This window comes from Orcinus orca, chromosome 4, assembly GCF_937001465.1.
Source record: "Orcinus orca chromosome 4, mOrcOrc1.1, whole genome shotgun sequence".
NCBI lineage: Eukaryota > Metazoa > Chordata > Mammalia > Artiodactyla > Delphinidae > Orcinus > Orcinus orca.
This window is the reverse complement of record NC_064562.1, coordinates 105,869,797-105,887,427: the sequence shown is the minus strand read 5'-3', so window position 1 is coordinate 105,887,427 and position 17,631 is coordinate 105,869,797. Positions and strand designations below refer to the sequence as shown.

The window sequence follows — 17,631 nt, the reverse complement described above, 5'->3', positions numbered from 1 at the left end:
CTTAGCTGATGTTCCAGACACTACAGATAGGGAAACGTCATGCTCACTCTGCCCTGTTTGAATTCCTGACCCCCAGAATCTGTGAACATAAGAAAACGGTTATTATTTTACACTACCAAGTTTTGGGAAGGTTTGTTAGGTAGCATTAATGCGAGGAACAAAAAGCACACACTATTATTAGGTGGACTGAATTTGTTAAAATTGGTAAAACACTTAGAATATTGCCTGGAACATTGCAATCATTCAATAATATTAAAATTATAGTGATACTTCTTTTTGCCTTGCCTCTCCTTTTTTGCCTTTCTGCCTTGCCCTAGGCCTCATGATTCCTTCCCTCCGACTTAAAATTGCTGCTATCAGGCACTATTTATAATAGCCAAGACATAGAAGCAACCTAAATATCCATCAACAGATGAATGGATAAAGAAGATGTGGTATATATCATATAATGGAATATTACTCAGCATAAAAAAGAATGAAATAATGCCATTTGTAGCAACATGAATGGACCTAGAGCTCTATTATCATACTAAGTGAAATCAGGCAGAAAGACAAATATCATATGATATCATTTATATGTGAAATCTAAAAAAATGATACAAATGAACTTATTCGCAAAACAGAAATAGACTGGCAGACATAGAAAACAAACTTATGCTTACCAAAGGGAAAAGAGGGGCAGGATAAATTGGGAATTGGGGATTAACAGATATACACTATATATAAAATAGATAAACAACAAGGACCTACTGTATAGCACAAGGAACTATATTCAATATCTTCTAATAACCTATAATGGAAAAGAATCTGAAAAATAATATATATATATATATATAAACTGAATCAATTTTCTGTATTCTTGAAACACTGTAAATCTACTATACTTCAATAAAAAAATTAAAAAATAAATAAAATAAAATTGCTGCTATCAGCAACTGTTGGGTTTCTTTTCCCCCAAAATTGGCTGCAGAGTTGGATATAGTACCTCTTTTCTTTGCTGTCACCACAATTTCTTTCTCAAAGCAAGGACGTGAGTCTTTTTTTCCCTAAGATTTACTTATTTTTGGCTGCATTGGGTCTTCTTTGCTGGGCGTGGGCTTTCTCTAGTTGTGGCGAGTGGGGGCTACTCTTTTGTTGCGGTGTGCGGGCTTCCCACTGCAGTTGCTTCTCTTGTTGCAGAGCACAGGCTCTAGGCTTGCGGGCTTCATTAGTTGTGGCATGCGGGCTTCATTAGTTGTGGCACATGGGCTGAGTAGTTGTGGCTCACAGGCTCTAGAGCACAGGCTCAGTAGTTGTGGCGCACGGGCTTAGCTGCTCTGCGGCATGTGGGATCTTCCCGAACCAGGGATTGAACCCGTGTCCCCCGCGCTGGCAGGTGGATTCTTAACCACTGTGCCACCAGGGAAGCCCCAGGACATGAGTTTTTTTGATTGAAAGTTTCTATTGCTAATCACTAGGAGGAATATACAAAGGAAAACCAAAATAACAGATGTGGGAAAGGTACAATGTTTTCTAAAGTTCACAAATATTTGGAAGCTACTGTCTCATCTAGAGACTTGGCTCCTTTCTGAGATAATCGTTAGGAGTCTGGTCCACTTTGTGCCATCTTTATTCCTAAAGTAAATTCAGTGTGACCCTCACCCCGAGCTCCTGCTCTCAGGAGAAGGACATGACGGTGACCCATTCCTCCCGAAGGTCTTCTCGCCTGCACTATACCCAAAGGATACTTGGCAGAATTGGAAGAAAAGTAAATAATCAACTTACCCTCTCAGAGAATTTTTAGAGAAGTGTAATAGTGACTTCAAAGGGCTTCTAAGATTGGAATGGTCACCCTCCAGCACTTCCTCAAACATTGACTCTTTACTTAGCTTAATTTTACTCGCTGTTTCTTTTTTAAACAGTGTCATTCCTCCTGAGACTTCCATCTTCTCCCTTCTTTATTTCCTTAACACGAGTTCAGCCCAGTCTATCCTCTCTAGGGCTGAGTCATTTCATCTCATTTCCTCCATCAAAATCGAGCTCAAGGGTTTCCCTGGTGGCACAGTGGTTGAGTCCGCCTGCCGATGCAGGGGACGCGGGTTCGTGCCCCGGTCTGGGAAGATCCCACATGCCGCGGAGAGGCTGGGCCCGTGAGCCATGGCCGCTGAGCCTGCGCGTCCGGAGCCTGTGCTCCGCAACAGGAGAGGCCGCAATAGTAAGAGGCCCGCGTACCGCAAAAAAAAAAAAAAAAAAAAAATCGAGCTCAAAACAGAAGCACAGTCAAAGGCCCAGGTGTCCCTTTTTCAGCCAGGGGGGCTTATCCAGACAGGATGGAGCAGGTGGAAGCTGCTGAAAGCCAGATGGCCTCCAGTCACATGAAAGCATTTCTGAGAAAGAGAAGAGCCCAACCCAGTCAAGGAAAAGAAAACACCAACCCCTGGACGGGGAGAGCGTGAGTCACCTCCGGCCAGTTGCCGGGAGGCATTGGGGCTCAGCCTTGTCAAGTGCTATCGATACAAGAAGCTAAGGAAATGAAGTGCATTACGGCTGCATTTGACAACACGGGCGATTCCATCCTCGAAACTCCATTTCTTGGCCTTCCCTGCCTTCTCTCCCTGTTCTCCCCCTGCCTCACACCCTTTCTTCTCTTCCTTACAGGTGGTCCTTCTTCTGCCCACCCTCCAAAGGTCGAGGCTTCAGAGTTTTCTTCTCTTCCCGCTCTTCTTAACACACACCTCTTCTAGTTGACACTGTTTATTTCATTGTTTTAAATTCCTATTAGAGAAGACACCCTGATCTCAATCTTTAGCTGAAAACGTCATTATAACTTCAGACCAGCAGATGCAGCTGTACCAGGTCCACATATGGGGTAGATGGTCTATTGTCAAGTAATATACCAAGCTACCTCTATCCCTGTAGTTACCCAATGGCATGAAAACCCACAGAAAATGATCTTTAAATAATCAATTGCATATTAAATAAACTGTATAAGACATATTTGTCTCTATATATCATAGACAGTGCATACTTATAAAACATACCGTTAAGAACACAAGCTCTGGAGCCAGACTCCTGGTCTCTGCCCAGCTCTCTGGCTAACCTGGAGATTGCAAGCAAATCTATGAAACCCACATCTCAGTGTTCTCATAAAATGGGGTTGGTAATCGTAGTTTTCTCATAGAATTTTTGTGACTACTGAATGAGTGAACATATACAAAGTTCTTAGAAAAGTCTCCAGCATCTAGTAAGCATTTACTGCACTGTTACTATTATCGTTACTTATTATTTTTAAATAAGTAAATTATTCCCATTAATATTTTACAATAATAACTGTTATTTTTTTCTCTCTCTTTCTCTCCTTCCCCAACTACTATAAATATCTTTTGGAAGAAGACCATCTTTGATCCATCTTTTCATTCTTCACTGTAAATATTCAGTAATATTTGATGAACACATGAGTGGATGAATGTGTAAAGAACAAACTAAAAATTGGGAGGTTGACGTGGATAACCGTGAAGAAGGAGAAGAGACGACAAAATCTGGATGAAGAAAAATGAGTTTTATAGGCCAAGAAATTCTGACAGCAAGATGATATAGATGAAAAATTACTAGAAGAGAATCATGCTTCAGAATTACTGTGGCCTGTGTGTCTGACCAGAAATTCCCTTTGGCATTTTCACCTCTAAAGAAAGTTCATCCCACCCTGAAGAACCTGTTTCAAACTCAGGCTGAACTTTGAGTCTGGGCTGTTGTTGAAGAGCTGAGGCCTGTCTCTTCCCACCAAGTGGAGAGAGCATGGCCTTTTTCCCCCAGCTGTCCTCTTGGCCTCATAAGAACGCCTTAGCATCCTACTTGGCAGAGAAACCCTCGGGGACCCTTGCTTGAGGCTAGAATGAGCAACTCAAGAGATGAAACTTCTGATACATACTCCCCTTCACCCCCTAAAGTGGACAGCAAGGAGTGATCCTGAGGGTGCACGAGATAATGCCTGTGAACACAGTCTGGGAGTTTTGTGAAGAAGCGCTCTCTTTCTGTGAAACCGTGGTTTGGTTTCTTGTTCAATATTTTTCTCTTCCAAATTCTTTTCTGCCGGTTTAGGATTAAAATTAGTACGGACTAATGACAAAGAACATATAACAACCCTTCCACAGGAGAATACACAAGCAGCTAAAAAATAATGAAATTCAAAAGCTAACGCCTAAAAATGACTTATTTATAATGTCTCTTCAAGTACAAAGAAAGCCTCCATTTTATCTTCTGTACCTTAGAGCCACAGCATTCTGTTTTTTCCTAAATTTGAAATCTGAGCCTGTCACTGTCCTGTTTAAAACACCTCACGGGTTGTCTTCTGGACTTTATCCTGACAGTAGGATGCAATCTGGTGCCACCTACTTCCCTGTCAGTACTCCTGCCTTCAACTCTGCACTCCATGCTTATCCAACTGCTTGTAATGCCCCCAAAGGACATCCTCCAGGTTTGCTAGATATAAGCAATAAAAAATACAGGATGCCCAGTTAAATCTGAATTTCAGATAAACACGTAATACCTTTTTAGTATAAGCATGCTCCACGTAATATTTAAGACACACTTATACTTAAAAAATTATCCACTGTTTACACAGAGTTCAAATTTAACTGGTCATCCTCTATTTTATCTGGCAGCCTTATCCCCCTTCTACCCCACCAGCCCATCCTTCAGGACACAGCTGAAGTGAACACATCTTCCTTCCTTTCCAGTCTACCCAATTTTAGGTGTGGCTTCTCCAATGGGCTTAGATGTCCCTCATTTTTATAGAGCTTATTATAGTAGTTACAGTTATCTGTTTATTTCTAAAGCTCAACTACTAGATCCCACAAGGTCACGGCTTCTGTCTCATTCATTACTGTATCCCCAAAGCTTAAAAATGTGCCCACAGTATAACAGTTGTTAAATATTACTTATTAAATAAATGAATAGAAAGTCACTGTTTACAAAGCACTTTCACAATTCAGCAAATTATCTATTTCTATACTATGCAAATGGAAATTTCCTTTCCGTCCCAGAGTACTCCAAGGGGATCTTTTTAAGTATCAGTCAGAGCACTTTATGCTCCTGATCAACATATTCCAATGGCAGGCCACCACAGTCAGAACAAACACCCAAGTCCTCTCCATGGCTTACAAGTCCTTGTGGGATCTAACACCCGGCTATAACCTCAGTCTCATTTTAGAGCATTCTCCTTGCTCATTGTTAACTGAGCACTGGCATCCTTGCTGCTCATGACAGCTCCAATCAAAGCTCTGCCTCAGGGCCTTTTCACTTACCCTTCCCTCTGCCTGGAATCCTTTTCTCAGCTATATGCAAGGTTTTCTGCATCACTTCCTTCAGGCTGGAAGAGTCTCCTTCCTGAGAAAAGCCTTTCCTGGTCACTTGTCACTCTCTAGGCCTTTGCTTACATTTTCTTCTAAGTACTCATCACTATTTGACATTTTATTGTATATTTACGGTTCATTTACCCTCTGTTTTTCCCCATGTGATTGATGTAAGTTTTTTGAGGGCGGGGACTTTGTCTTCCCTTTTGTATTTTAAGCATCTAGAACAAAGCCTGGAATGTGTAGATGCTTTATAAGTACCCGGGAAAAGAAGGAAGTAAAGAAGGGAGGAGGAAGCCTACTCTGGAGCCTGAAATTCTTCTTCACTGAGCAGTTTTCTTCCCATGTAAGATGAGGGCTTAAAAGGATATATTGCTTTAAATTTACTCTAAGGTGTACATGTGTGAAATTAGAACCTTTCGAGAAAGTAAGATATTTCAGAGATGGTGGAGGAGTTGCTTGTTACCTAAGGATTGGATTAAGGGATGATACCCAAGGAACAAAGGCCACAAATGGAAGAGACTGTTGAAGGAGTAGGTGACTGAATAGGAAATAAACCATTGTTCCTATAAAGGTTAGCTCAACCTTGTTTTTCACCCCCAACCAACACCAAAGTCATTGTGACAGACACTTTTAATTGCCCACCCAACATCCATTCCCACTTTCTCCCTTGCTAATAAAACCCATTTTTATTTAGAACAACGTTTCCAGCCTTAGTCTATGAATCATTACTTGATCTAGCCTCAAAATTGGTAAACGTTTCCATCAAGGACCAGTGATAAATATAATCAGGATATGGGAGACATATGGTTGCCATCACAACGACTCAGTTCTGTTGCTGTAGTGTGAATGCAGCCATAGAAAACAGGTAAATGCATGGGTGTGGCTGTGTTCCAATAAAACTTTATTTACAAAAATAGGCAGTGGGCAGATTTGGCTCATGAAGCATAGCTGGCCAATCCCTGATCTAAGCAATCCTGTTCCCCACATTCCCAGCGCCCCATACAACTAGAAACAGTCATGTGACTCTACCAACAATGAGCCGAGCGGATCCAATGGCTGGAGGTGGGAGAGAGGCATGGGATGGTTTCAGGAAAAGCTTTTGCTTTCCTAACAAAAGGGGACGGATGACAGCTTTCTTCTTTTTCTTCTTTCCTGGATTACCAGTAATACGGCTACACCTGTGGCAGCCCTTGTGCGACCATAATGGAAAGGAATAAGAGAATATCTTATAAATATGTAAGAGGATAGCTGATTCTTAGCCCTGACACCACTGAATCCTTAATCCAACATCAGAAACTACCTACCTCCAGGGTTCTTAAAATATGAGACAAGTAAACTCTTAGTTATTAAACCACCCTCGTTTGGTTTTCTATTACTTTCAGACAGATGCATTCCTAATCGATACAAAATACACATGCACGCACATACACAATCACACACAGGCACACACTGGCACACAAGACAGGTACTGAGGTATATTTACCAAAGTGTAAACAGTAATCATCTCTTTCTCAAGTGTGTGGTGGTCTCTTCTTTATACTTTACACTTTTCTGTTCTGCCTTACTATTATTATAACCAAAAATAACTATAATTCTTTTTTCGCTTTAGGAAGAGAGAGAGCAAGTTTTAATTGTTTGGGCTCTGTCTGCTGATATGTTCACAAGAGCAACTGACTTATTCCCTAAAAATCTCATGCCTGTGTAGGAAGAAAGAAACCCAGGCATCTGGCTCTGAAGGAAGATGAGGAAACTGGCAAATGGCCAGTCATTTGGACACTGAATTGACACAGTGATAACAGTTCTGTTAGGAAGCTCCTCACTCAGACCTCTTATGAGGAAGAGTCAGAACGCCCTCCTACTTTGTTCATCTCTATCCCTATTACTTTGCCAGAAGACATTTGGAGCTTGTTTTGAGTGCTGAGTTTTGCATATTAACATCTGTTATGGGTTGAATTGTGCATTCCCCCCCCCAAAAAATATATGTTAAACTACAAATCACCAGTACCTTCCTACGTGATCTTATTTGGAAATACACTGCGATTATTTAAGATGAGGTCATACTGGAGTTGGATGGCCCCCAAGCCATCAATACGATAAATCATGTCAGTACAAGAAAATATGTGGGGCTTCCCTGGTGGTGCAGAATACACCTGCCAATGCAGGAGACACGGGTTCGAGCCCTGGTCCGGGAAGATCCCACATGCCGTGGAGCAACTGAGCCCACGCGCCACAACTACTGAGCCTGCGCTCTAGAGCCCGTGCTCCATAACAAGAGAAGCCCCTGCTCTCTGCAACTAGAGAAAGCCCGCTCGCAACAACAAAGACCCAGCGCAGCCAAAAATAAATAAAGTTTTTTTTAAAAAAAGAGAAAAGAATCAAAATAAAATTAAATTAAAAATTTAATTAAAAAAAGAAAACATGAAGATACAAAGACACCCAGGGAGAACGCCATTAACAATGAAGGCAGAGATTGGAGGGATGCAGCTGCAAGCCAGGGAATGCCAAAGGCTGCCCACAAACCACCGGAAGCTGGGAAGAGGCAAGGAAGAAGTTCCCTATAGGTTTCAGAGGGAGCATGAACCTGCTGCCACCTTGATTTCAGAGTGCTAGTCTCCAGAACCGTGAGACAATACATTTCTGTTGTTCAAAGCCACCCAGTTTGTGGAGCTTGGCTATGACAGCCCTAGGAAACTAAGGGAGCATCTTTCTTTTTGTTCTTTTCCTCAAGGATAAAAAACAAGAGTTAGGCAACTTTTCAAAGCACTTAAATATACAGAAATTATTTCATTTTCCAAGCAACCTTGTGAAATAGATTAAACAGTATGTATTTTCTTAAAAATGAAAAGACTGAGGTACACAATCACCCCTGACAACCTCAGCTCGCTCTCTCATTACCTTCTTTGTGTTTCTACATCGAAGCACTGCTGGAATGCATCTTTTTTTATCTGTTTACCAAATTCTGTATCATGTAGTTTCTATGAGGAAGAGCTTATTCGTCTGTTTATTGCTGATCTTTAGTTCCCTACAGAAGGGTCTAGCACATGGCTCTCAACACACATTTATTAAATGAACGACTGGAATGATTTGTTGAACAAAGAAGGGAGGAAAGTAAGCTTGTATCTATTAAACTCTTGCTCTGTATCAAGCACTTTCTTTTTGTACTTCTTAGATTTTATCCTCCTACTCTTCAAGAAAGGAATTGTTACCCATAATTTACACATGAAGAATCAGCACTCAAGAGCATGGGTTGGCAATAATTAACAAGTCAATCCCTATGGAGAGATGGTGAACTCTCAAAAACTGCTCATGCATGCAAAATGCATAACTTCCATGAAGGGGACTTTGGGAAAATCTACCAAAATTATACTTTTCTGTTCTGCCTTATGATTGTTATAATAAAAAATAACTATGAATTTTTTTCATTAAAAAAGGGTGTAGCTTTTTTCTGCTCGTGGACGCCGCCGAGTAAGCATCGTTGACGTCTCCCCCCACCCTCCACTGCCGTTATGTCTAAGTCAGAGTCACCCAAAGAGCCCGAACAGCTGCGGAAGCTCTTCATCGGAGGTTTGAGCTTTGAAACAACCGATGAGAGTCTGAGGAGCCATTTTGAGCAGTGGGGAACGCTCACAGATTGTGTGGTAATGAGGGATCCAAACACCAAACGCTCCAGAGGCTTCGGGTTTGTCACATATGCCACTGTGGAGGAGGTGGATGCGGCCATGAATGCAAGGCCACACAAGGTGGATGGAAGAGTTGTGGAACCAAAGAGGGCCGTCTCAAGAGAAGATTCTCAAAGACCTGGTGCCCACTTAACTGTGAAAAAGATTTTTGTTGGTGGCATTAAAGAAGACACTGAAGAACATCATCTAAGAGATTATTTTGAACAGTATGGGAAAATTGAAGTGATTGAAATCATGACTGACCGAGGCAGTGGCAAAAAGAGAGGCTTTGCTTTTGTAACCTTTGATGATCATGACTCTGTAGACAAGATTGTCATTCAGAAATACCACACTGTGAATGGCCACAACTGTGAAGTAAGGAAAGCCCTATCTAAGCAAGAGATGGCTAGTGCTTCATCCAGCCAAAGAGGTCAAAGTGGTTCTGGAAACTTTGGTGGTGGTCGTGGAGGTGGTTTTGGTGGGAATGACAACTTTGGTCATGGAGGAAACTTCAGCGGTCGAGGTGGCTTTGGTGGCAGCCGCGGTGGTGGTGGATATGGTGGCAGTGGGGATGGCTATAATGGATTCGGTAATGATGGAAGCAATTTTGGAGGTGGTGGAAGCTACAACGATTTTGGCAGTTACAACAATCAGTCTTCAAATTTTGGACCCATGAAAGGAGGAAACTTTGGAGGCAGAAGTTCTGGCCCCTATGGTGGTGGAGGCCAATACTTTGCCAAACCCCGAAACCAAGGTGGCTATGGTGGTTCCAGCAGCAGCAGTAGCTATGGCAGTGGCAGAAGGTTTTGATTACTGCCAGGAAACAAAGCTTAGCAGGAGAGGAGAGCCAGAGAAGTGACAGGGAAGCTACAAGTTACAACAGATTTGTGAACTCAGCCAAGCACAGTGGTGGCAGGGCCTAGCTGCTACAAAGAAGACATGTTTTAGACAATACTCATGTGTATGGGCAAAAAAACTCGAGGACTGTATTTGTGACTAATTGTATAACAGGTTATTTTAGTTTCTGTTCTGTGGAAAGTGTAAAGCATTCCAACAAAGGGTTTTAATGTAGATTTTTTTTTTTTTTGCACCCATGCTGTTGATTGCTAAATGTAATAGTCTGATCGTGACGCTGAATAAATGTGTCTTTTTTTTAAATGTGCTGTGTAAAGTTAGTCTACTCTGAAGACATTTTGGTAAACCACCCCAACAGTGTGAAGTTAGTATTCCTTCAGGGTGATGCCAGGTTCCATTCAAAATTTATTTACAACCTGCTTTGGTGGAGAAGCTACTGTCTTCTGAAACCTTGGTGTAGTTGAACTGACAGTTACTGCGTTGTGACCTTGGAGTTCACCGTGAAAAAGGGTCACCCAAGCCAAGTCATGGAGTTTTTTGATTATTAATATATGATTGTTGGCACATCCTATGCAATATATCTAAATTGGATTATGGTACCAGATATAGATGGGAATGAAGCTTGTGTATCATCCATTATCATGTGTAATAAATAAACAATTTAATACCCTCTTGAAAAAAAAAAAAAAAAAAAAAAAAGGGTGTATTTACCCTTTGGCCCAGCAACCCCATTTCTATAAATATATCCTAAGTGTACACAGCAAACAAGCAAAAAAGAAGGCACAGGACTCATCACAGCATTATTTATAATGACAAAAGATTGGAAACAAATCAAGCATCCAACAAAAGGGGACAGGCTGAATAAATCTATTATGAATAAGTTATGAAATATCACATAGCTATAAAAAGGAATGAGAAAGACCTCTATATACTGCTGTGAAGTGATCTCCAGGATAGGTTAAGTTAAAAAGCAAGGTAAACGGTGTTCTAAAGAAGACATTTTTATTTAGGTTAGGAAAACTATGATTATATGTGCATATACACATACATATATTTAATTGTATTTTTCTGAATTAAAAGTTGATGGACCTAAAACTAAGAACTAATAAGAAGTCTCCCTACAGAGAAAAGACAATGAAGTCAGGGAAGGAAGGAGACAAGAAGCTAGAACTCCCAAATGCCCCTGGTTTTATTTTATTTTTTCACTTTAAAATTACACAAATATTTACATATTTAAAAACATTTTTAAAAAGACCAAAAAACCCCATAACCCCCCAAAAATTATTAAAAAAAAGAATAGGAAATTGGTGGCATAACCACTTAGTGAAGACCACTTCAATCCTTTAAATACAGTTATCTTCACTGTACTTCCCTAAAGGGATAAACTAACAACCATCACCACCACCAAAACAAACTGCAGAGAAATCTTAAACCAGATTCAGCAATCTTGTTAGCAGTAATAATATTTGCGTTGTTAGATAACAGAACAAAAAATAAATTATATTAATGTTGTCAGAAACCAAAATTTTTAACAAAGGGATTAAAGTATAAAAATCAAAGTATAAACCATGTATTGTAACCTTTGATTTGGAAACTTATTATTTTCTTTCTAAAAAACAACTTGTCCTATCTCTGTCTTCCCAGATGGCTTGAAGCAAGGACAAAAGTACCCCTAAGCGCCCAGACTGTAGCCTCTAAACGCCCAAAAAGAAACAAAGGATTCTTGGGGAAACGGACAAAGCAATGTCTGGGGCATAAAATGTATAAGATAAACAAGATAAAGGAGAATTCGTAGTGCCAGAAAGAATGCTATCATAAATGATGAGGCCTTGACAAAAAGACACAGGACCCAACTTGAAGGGATTTCCATTGGCCAAAAATGGGACCATTGAAGCACCAAAAGGAAATTAATGACAGCAATGTGGCTGAAACACACAAATATATAATACTCCAGAAATTCATAATAATACAGAAAACAAAACAACGTATTGTTTGCCTGAAATCATAGCAAAACCACCATCAGTATTCCGAAAACGAATAAAGAGAAAATGTAAGGCATTTATCTGCTTTTCATATGCAAAACTTTTTTCAGGGAAACTGAATTATTTACAAACAAAAGTTCTTCTTTAGAGAATTCCAGCTAATAAATGCAGAAGGTATGACAGAATTAGAGGAAAATTCACCATTTGGTAACCATTAATGACAAGAGCCCTAAACAACACTCGTCAACAGCGGCCGAAAACGAGGAGGCGAAAGATTCACCGAAAACTTGAGCGCGACCCGGCTCACAACACCTGCATCCACTTGTATAATTATCTACGCTGTTGTACCAAATACCGCACATTTAGCAGCTTAAAACAACACAAATGTATTATTATCTCACCGTTCTGTCGCTGAAGAATGCGGGTCATCTCGGCTGGTCTCTGCTGCAAGTTGTAGGCCAGAACCAGGGTGTCAGCCGTCCTGGGTAGTAGTTGGGAGGCTCTGGAAAGAATCCGCTTGCAAGTTCACTCACGTTGTTGGCGGAATAAAGCTCCTTGGAGTGGAAGGGCTGAGGTCGGGTTTCCTGGCTGGCTGTCAGCTGGATACCACCCTTAGCTCCTAGAGGCCCCACTCAGGGCCCCCAGTCTCACAGCCGCCAACAGCTCATCCCACTTTTGTCAGACTCGCACCTCTCTGACTCCTCTCCCACCGCACTCTCTTCCGCGTCTTCCGATTTCAGCTGGGAAAGGTTCTCGGCCTTAAAGGGGTCACGTGACTCGATTGACTACACCTGGGCAACCCTGGCTCCTCTCCTCTGCCTGAAGGTCTGCAGCCTTAATTACATGTACAAAGTCCCTTTTGCCCCATAGGTAACAAATTTCCAGGTTCCAGGATTAGGGTTTGGATATCTTTGGAGAGACGGGGCACTATTTGGGCTACCACACAGCTGATCAGTTTTAACCTCACTAACGTGGCCTGAGGGTTGAACTTTACACTAAAGTAGCCATCGTTTATCCCAGGACGCTGTGAAAAGATTTCAATCTAAAATGGAAGCGGCGCAGAAGAAATGGAGAATCTCACGCGTGCGTACTCAGGAAAAGGAAAGAAGGGCTGAGAGACTGATTTCCCGTAAATGCCTGATTTACAGAAAACCTAAACTTAGGCCTTAGTCAATGAACGTGTGCCAAGAATCTCTCCCCATCCTCACGCCAGTGAACTTGCTGCTTGGACTCTGGCTGGACTTTACCATTTTTGCACTCCTTGCCCATAAAAACAGCCCGCCCCAAATCCTAGATGGACTCACCTGTATTGTGACACAGTTCACGTGTCCTGAATTGCAATCCCTCTCTTATTCCTGAATAAACTCAATTTCTGGTAATTTAAACTTGCCTCAGTTCACCTCTTTATTTAAATTGATGATGCAGTGATACAGGTAGTACATGGTGCCACCCATGAATTATTCTGGCCCTCTCCCTGCCAAAAATATATATAATCAAGCCTCTAGATCTAGTTAACAGTTTTGTAGTAAATTAGGAGGATAAAGAAATATTTTTCAAATGCCACACGGTGCAATCACCAAATCTAGTATACAAGAAATTCTAAGAGGGCAAATAACTCAGGATTATCAACCAAAAATGGCAGAGAAAAATAAAAGGATGGCCCAAATCTGGAGCACTGACAACGCCAAATACCAGTGAGGATGTAGAGCAACAGGAATTCTCATTTATTGCTAGTGGGTAACCAAAGTGGTACGGCCACTTTGGAAGACAGTTTGGTGGTTTCTTACAAAACTAGACACATTCTTACCATATGGTCAACAATCACACTCCTTAGTATTTACCCAAAGGAGCTGAAAATATATACCCACACAAAAAGCCACACATGGATATTTCTAGCAGTTTTATTCATAACTGCCAAAACTTGGAAGCAGCCAAGATACCCTTCAGTAGTTGAATGGATAAATAAGCTGTGGTACATCCAGACAATGAAATATTAGTCAGCACTGAGAAGGTAGAAGCTATCAAGGCATGAAAAGATATGGAAGAACATGAAATGCATATCACTAAGTGATAGGAGCCAATCTGAAAAGGCTGCACACTGTAGATTCCAACTATATGACATTCTGGAAAAAGCAAGCTATGGAGATAGTAAAATCTCCACAACAGTAAAACCACAATCAGTGGTTGTGAAAGGTTGGGGAAGGGTGGGAGGGGTGATGAACAGGAAAAGCACAGAGGATGTTTAGGGCAGTGAAAATATTCTGTGGGATACCATAATGATAAATGCATGTTATTATACATTTGTCCAAACCCATAGCATGGGTACAACACCAAGAGTGAACCCTAAGGTAAACTATGGACTTTGGGTGATTATGATGTGTCAGTGTAGGTTCATTGGTTGTAACAAATGTCCCACTCTGGTGAGGATTGTTGATAATAGAGAAGGCTACGCATGTGAAGGCGCAGGGGGTCTACAAGAAATCTCTTTATCTTCCTCTCCGTTTCACTGTAAACCTAAAAATGCTTTTTAAAAAATATAGTCTTATAATAAAAAGATAAAATAAAACCAAAAACTTATAAATAAATAAATGTGTGGGAGGGTATAGGTGATTATAGATTAAAGAGATTTACAAGACAAATTGCAATGGGGTGGACCTTCTCTGGATCTTAATTTGATCAAACCAACTGTAAAAGTAATTTTTTTTTTAAAGTTTGGGAAAAACTTGAACACATATTGATTTTAGATGGTAATAAATAATTATTAATTTTGTTAGGCTAATATTGTGAGGGTTTTATGTATGATATTGTGGGGTTTTTTTAAGTTCTTGTTTGTCGGAGATGTATACTAAACTACTGAGGGGTAAAATGATGTGATGTCTAGGGTTTGTTTTAATAGTCCAGAAAGAGAAAAAAAGAGAGGTGGGATGACATAGGCAAAACAAGATTGGTAAAATCTTAATAATTGTTATATCTGAGTGGTGGATCTGCAGTTCATTGTACTATTCACTTTACCATGTGCATGTTTGAAAACTTTTAATATAATGTCCACTATATTTGATCACCTCCCAAAGTCACACATATGACTAGAGTTCCACAACACACACAAAAATAAACCCACATCAAATCCTTTGGCCCTACCCACATAAAATATCTCAAATAAAACCGTTTCTCACCACAACTGTGCACATCCTAAATTACTGTAGCAGTCATCTGCCAATCTCCCTGTTTCTACCTTTACTCTTCGCTGTCTGTGGTCCATATAACAGCTGGAGTGATCTTTCTAAAACATAAATCACATCATGTCATTCCTCTGTTCAAGCCCCCCCCAATAGCTTTCCATTACACAGCAATAAAAGAGAAAATTTTACCAAGGACTGTAAGATCCCAGTTTGCTCTCCAATTTATTTCTTATCTATCATTCCTGCTTTCCTAGCTTAATCCTCTCTAACCACTCTGACTTCTTTGTTGGTTCTTCAAGTAAGTCAAGTATACTCCTGCCTCAGGGCCTTTGCACATACTGGTCTTGCTTCTGGAAACATCATTCTCCCAAAATCTCAAGTCTTGTTCTCTCACTTTCTTCAAGATTTATTTCAATTACTAACCCCTCAGAGACTCTTCATTGATCACCCTCTAAAAGAGTGCTCAACACCCCTCTTCATCCCCTTACCCTACTTGCTTTTTCATCATATGATCACCATTTATGTGATATTATCTTTATTATGTGTCTCCCTCACATGATAGGTATGAGCTTCTTGAAGGCAAGAACAATATTTGATTTAAAACTATCCCTGGCACTCATGATGGAGCCTGATACTCAAATATTTATTCTTTGAATGAATATTGACTGAATGAGGGTTAGAATGTAGGTCTCCTTAATCCCAGTACTTGGTCATTTTTTTCCTTCAATTGCTCACTCTTTCCATTAACTAACATTAAAAGAACCTAGAAAATTCTAGGTGTTTAAAAAACAATGGCTACAGTGTAAAGATACATACAATGTCTTAAGCGAACTTAATATATTTTCAGAAGTATAGAAACAGGGAAAGTCATTCATCACCTTGGGAAATTCTCTGAAGATGACTTTCTCATAGATGGGTTTTAGAATTCTTAGAAGAGGGAGCTACAGCTACAGAAATTCAAGATTTCCTTCTTGATTGTGAGGCCAAGTAATCCAAGTTTCACTTAGATTAGCTGGAGTATTATAGTAGATGCAACGTGAAGTTTTAATCACGTGAGGAAGGAAGCACTGCTTTCTCCCCTTGGTTTACGAACTTAGGCAAAATCCCAACTTACCTTCAAGTGCACGGGGCACCCATAGCTCAGTTTTCACCCACGTGTCCCTGAGCTTTGTATTCTTACTTTGTATTTTCCTTTTGTATCAACCCTCTGTTTATTTTTATCCACAGGCTTGTTCTCCTACTTTTACCTTTTAGCAGAGACATTTTAAGGTAAAGCTGAGATTAAGCTGTATGCTGGCGGCAAATCTGGCAGACATGAGTTATAAATAAGTGTATCCCAGGTTTTTTTGTTGCTCCCATTTTTACGTCTCTTCAGGCTAAAGAATGTGAGCATATGTATTGCAATGGTGATACATATACTTTCATTAATTTAGTGTGCTTCATGACGTGCTGTCACTGAATGGCAAGGAAGCACCTAAAACTAAGTCATCTGTCACAGCAAAGGTTGCGAGAGAAACAGCAGGTTTTCAGAGGTTCTAGTTTGCAGTCATGTTTCCACAGGCCTGTGAAGTTTACAAAGGACTTTCCTTCCAACCTATTATTTCATTTGTCCCTCACGACAACCTTACAAGGAAAATTACTGCTCTCCTGTTACAGATGAAGAGACTGGAATTTAGAGAGAAATGATTTATTTAAAGTTGGAGGAGATCTTTGAGAGGACATGACCACCAGTTGACCTATGAGCACGACATGGGTAATTGGAGGCTCTCACCCCTGCCCCACCCTTGGTGATTACATTCTGCCCACCCTTCCCACGGCGGGAGCTGCTTTCAAGCACGCAGCGTTGAGAGAGTGTGTGTTGTTGAGACCATCTGGATGCTACATGTGACTAGACCAAGTTCAGGCCTCTATATAAACTTTAAGATTCTGGCAGGTAGGTACGGAGACATACACATCTTGGGGCCGCCCAAGACAAACCTTGTATGTAAGTCCCCCTGCTTATTAAAACTGTCACCTGCCAATTTAGAGTGGCTGTCTCTTTCTTTGGTCTCTCCTTGCCTACCATGCATGGGGCCCAATTTCAAATTTTACCTGGGGAACTTCTGAGGTTGCAAACCAGCACTTAAGCTTAGACAGGTTTTAAGTGACCCAATATTAAGGAAAAAGGTCTTCTGCTCAGCATGTCTCCTTTCATGTCTCGTTCCAGGTAGTTTCAATGGGATTTAACCTACCCTCCATTCTACCCAATCCCAAGGGTTATAGGAACATGACCTTGTCCAGGTTAATGAGAGGCCTCCATTCTCCTGTCCAGAGTGATTAGTCTGGGGACTCAAACTTGGTAGATCTTATGGAAATAGGTCCTCTTTCTCTGTGATCACAAGCTTTAGGGAAAATTAAGCCACCAAAGCTATTTCTGGCAAATTTCCTGGGTCAATTTTGGACAATATCTTCAATATGAGAAAAAGGATGACCAACAGAAGCAGAGTTAGAGAGAGAGAGAGGGATTGAAGTCAATACATTTCACTTATTTGCTAAAGCTACCTTGAGCTGGATTTCTGGCCAAGGGGTCTGGCCAGTGTACTTAGACGAGACTCAAATCCAGTCGCTCCAAGAGCCAATTCTC

General features: G+C 40.7%; 1 protein-coding gene across 1 annotated transcript; it reads left to right on the top strand.

Moving 5' to 3' along the window:
- The first annotated feature begins 8,776 nt into the window (after nt 1-8,776).
- On the top strand, nt 8,777-10,150 carry LOC101269526 (heterogeneous nuclear ribonucleoprotein A1). Its single transcript, XM_004266196.4, is given in 2 exon segments — nt 8,777-9,781; nt 9,784-10,150. Coding segments are annotated over 2 exon segments (1,074 nt in total). The 5' UTR covers nt 8,777-8,839; the 3' UTR covers nt 9,916-10,150.
- Nucleotides 10,151-17,631: the final 7,481 nt, after the last annotated feature.